Source organism: Lycium barbarum, chromosome 5, assembly GCF_019175385.1.
Source record: "Lycium barbarum isolate Lr01 chromosome 5, ASM1917538v2, whole genome shotgun sequence".
Lineage (NCBI taxonomy): Eukaryota > Viridiplantae > Streptophyta > Magnoliopsida > Solanales > Solanaceae > Lycium > Lycium barbarum.
This window is the reverse complement of record NC_083341.1, coordinates 10,756,517-10,760,174: the sequence shown is the minus strand read 5'-3', so window position 1 is coordinate 10,760,174 and position 3,658 is coordinate 10,756,517. Positions and strand designations below refer to the sequence as shown.

At 38.5% G+C, this 3,658-nt stretch overlaps 1 protein-coding gene across 1 annotated transcript; it reads left to right on the top strand.

Annotated features, from left to right (window-relative positions):
- Positions 1 to 2,826, top strand: LOC132640423 (laccase-12-like). Its single transcript, XM_060357013.1, has 6 exons — positions 1 to 187; positions 278 to 429; positions 542 to 786; positions 919 to 1,047; positions 1,354 to 2,310; positions 2,417 to 2,826. Exons 1-6 carry the CDS (start codon positions 77 to 79, stop codon positions 2,545 to 2,547), a joined length of 1,725 nt encoding a protein of 574 aa, XP_060212996.1. The 5' UTR covers positions 1 to 76; the 3' UTR covers positions 2,548 to 2,826.
- The last annotated feature ends 832 nt before the right edge of the window (positions 2,827 to 3,658 follow it).

Genomic DNA, 3,658 nt, shown 5'->3' with positions numbered 1-3,658 from the left:
AACTCTCCAATCTTTCACAAACAAGCATTGATTTGCATCTACTAATACTCAATAGAGTTGTAAGAAAAGGAAACAAATGGAGTCCTTCAACAGCATTGCCAACCCTTTGTGTTCTTTATCCTTTATGTGCATTTTGCTTCTCTTTGCAAATGCAGCATCCGGGAAAACTCACTACCATGAGTTTGTTGTAAGCTATCCAAGATTTCCCTTCTTTGTTTTGCTCTCATTTAGTAACTTTTACGAACTCCGTGATACTGACTTCTGTTTCTTGTAACAGATTCAAGCAACACCAGTGAAGAGGCTGTGCAAAACCCACAATACCATAACGGTGAATGGACAATTCCCTGGACCAACACTGGAAGTAAACAACGGGGATACTCTAGTGGTCAAAGTTGTCAATAGAGCTCGATACAATGTCACCATTCACTGGTAAATTCATGCATGCAGAACTTAAATGAACTGACATGTGTTACTCCAATAAATAGACACCATTATATTTCACATGACTGTTTTTTTATGACACTTTGCTGTGTTTCAAAAGGCATGGAGTTAGACAAATGCGAACAGGATGGGCAGATGGACCAGAATTTGTCACTCAGTGCCCAATTAGACCAGGAAAGAGTTATACTTACCGCTTCACAATTCAAGGACAAGAAGGGACACTTTGGTGGCACGCCCACAGCTCATGGCTAAGGGCTACTGTTTATGGAGCTTTAATTATCCACCCAAAAGAAGGAGCACATTATCCATTTCCTAAGCCCAAAAGAGAGACACCAATTCTGCTTGGTACTGCTTACTTTTCTTATTACAAGAAGCTTTGATCATTTTTGAAAAAGAATGCTACTACAATTGCATTAGCTCATGTTCTCTTTTCCCTTAGAAATTTCGCTGAACTTATAGTTTGTCAATGTTGATTAGGTGAGTGGTGGGATACAAATCCTATTGACGTTGTAAGACAAGCGACAAGAACAGGAGCAGCTCCTAATGTATCAGATGCGTACACCATCAACGGTCAACCAGGTGACCTCTACAAATGTTCTCGTCAAGGTTAGTTCTAATCCCCAGAATGTTTAAACTGTGTACCAAGAAATTTGCCTCAGAAATCAAGACGACTTATAGAGGTGGTGTACCAAGAAATTTGTTTCTACAGTCAAGATTACTCTACAAATTCTCCCAACAAAGCTAAAGCATACCGTTCAGATAATCGAGATGCTGTTACCATCTAATACTCTTAAAACATCAAATGATCAAGCAATTTATACATAGTATAAAGACCAATTTCTAACTTTCACTAAATGAAGATTTACCTTACCTGTTCGGGACCTTGTGCTCATAGAAATCATATTTATGCAGATACCACAATAGTCCATGTGGACTCTGGCGAAACCAACCTCCTTCGAGTTATCAATGCTGCACTCAATCAGCAACTTTTCTTTACAGTGGCCAACCATAAGCTTACTGTTGTTGGAGCAGAGGCCTCTTATGTTAAACCCTTCACAACATCAGTCCTTATGCTCGGACCAGGCCAGACAACGGATGTCCTGATCAAAGCTGATCAGCCAGCAGCCAGATACTACATGGCAGCACGTGCATACGCAAGTGCTCAACGCGCCCCCTTTGATAACACCACAACCACAGCCATACTTGAGTACAAAACAGCTTCTTGTTCTTCCAATTGTGCCAAGACCAATCCAGTTTTCCCATCTTTACCAGCATATAATGACACAGCCACTGTGACAGCCTTCACAACCAAATTCAGAAGCCCAAGAAAGGTCGAGGTGCCCACTGAAATTGATGAAAATCTATTCTTCACAGTCGGGCTGGGACTCCAGAACTGCCCAAGAGGTGCAAGCTCCAAAAAGTGTCAAGGTCCAAACGGAACTCGATTCGCTGCCAGTATGAACAATATATCTTTTGTGCTACCATCCAATTTTTCGCTGCTTCAAGCACATCACCAAGGCATACCTGGTGTTTTCTCAACTGATTTCCCAGCAAACCCGCCTGTAAAATTTGATTATACTGGTAACGTAAGCCGGTCACTGCAGCAACCTATTAGAGGAACTAAGCTGTACAAACTGAAATACGGGGCACGAGTGCAAGTTGTTTTACAGGGGACAAGTATCTTTACAGCTGAAAATCACCCAATCCATCTTCATGGATATGATTTTTACGTCATTGCGGAGGGATTTGGTAACTTTAATCCAAAGACTGATACGGCTAAATTCAACCTTGTTGATCCCCCTTTCCGAAATACAGCCAGTGTACCCGTCAACGGATGGACAGTCATCAGATTTGTCGCTGATAATCCAGGTAACCGAATACAAAGGGAAACAATTATATACTTATATTTCTAACCTTTGCAAACTCTTTTCTACATGATGTTTACAAATTCAACTTACAATAATAACTTAAACAGGAGTGTGGCTAATGCATTGTCACTTGGACGTTCACATTACGTGGGGTCTGGCCATGGCGTTCCTCGTGGAAAACGGAGTTAGTGAACTGGAATCATTGGAGGCTCCTCCAGTAGATCTCCCTGTCTGTTGATGACTACAACAAGCAACATTATACAAAATTCAGAACCTTAGAGAATCACTTTTGATGCTTTAGCCAAGGAGGTCTAAATGTTGCCCCATTTCGGGCTAGTTCATTTTTGCTATACTACTTGAATTTCCTTTTTGCTTTTTTGGTCAAGATGGTGCTTGTACTAAAAAAGCAATCCACTATCAAGCTCAGAATATCGCCAGATTACATCAATTGTATTGTATTTCTAGTACAATTAACAGAGAAGAGTATATTCATTTTTTTAATAAACTTGATTATCCATCCAGAAAGCAGTACAACAATTACAAACTGCCTATTCTAGAAATCGATCTGTTATGAATCTTTGAATGTCACTGCTATGCAACCTCAACTTATCATAATTGGCAGGGACCGAGCTACAAGCCTGTCTACGGGTTCGGCAAAATCTAGCTTTGGCAAATATATGTGTTTAAAAAGGGGTAATTCCCCTTTTGGTCCCTCTTATGAGTAAATTCTGATTTTCGTCCTTTGTCATATTTGGTAAAGCACATTTAATCTTCAATTAAATAAAATGTGTATCTTTAGTCCTTTTATGTAGAAAATATGTTATATTTGAACTACTTTTAGAAGTATATTATCATCAAATATGGCATAAATGCAAGCTTAATACAACATATTGGTAACTAAGCGGTGGAGCGATTAATAATTATGGTAAATTTGTGATATTCATCGGCAAAGGGATCAAAAATGCACATTTCAATTAATTAAAGGTTAAATATGTTTAGTCAGATATCACAAAGATCGGAATAAAATTTGGGATATTTTAAAAAATATACAGCTTTTGAAAATATTTACCCCCGTAGCCCAATATACAATATTATATACAACATTATATAAACCTGGGGGAGGGGGGGGGGATCATTATACATAATAGTGTATAAAATGTGTTTATACACAAATATGCGCTAAATCGGGTGTTTATACATAAAGTATAGGCTACGTGCCATAAATATTTTCAAAAATAGACATAGAGCGTAATTTTGCCATTAAAATTTACCAAAAATTGAGGGACGAAAAGTGCTATGAACCCGTTTAAAAATTCACTTAATATGTATAGATAATTAATCCAGAACCA

Excerpts from the sequence above, each read along its gene's own strand:
- LOC132640423 (XM_060357013.1), top strand. The coding sequence starts at position 77 with ATGGAGTCCTTCAACAGCATTGCCAACCCTTTGTGTTCTTTATCCTTT. Across the intron at positions 787-918 it reads AGAGACACCAATTCTGCTTG|GTGAGTGGTGGGATACAAAT; the intron begins GTACTGCTTACT and ends AATGTTGATTAG. Across the intron at positions 1,048-1,353 it reads CTACAAATGTTCTCGTCAAG|ATACCACAATAGTCCATGTG; the intron begins GTTAGTTCTAAT and ends ATATTTATGCAG.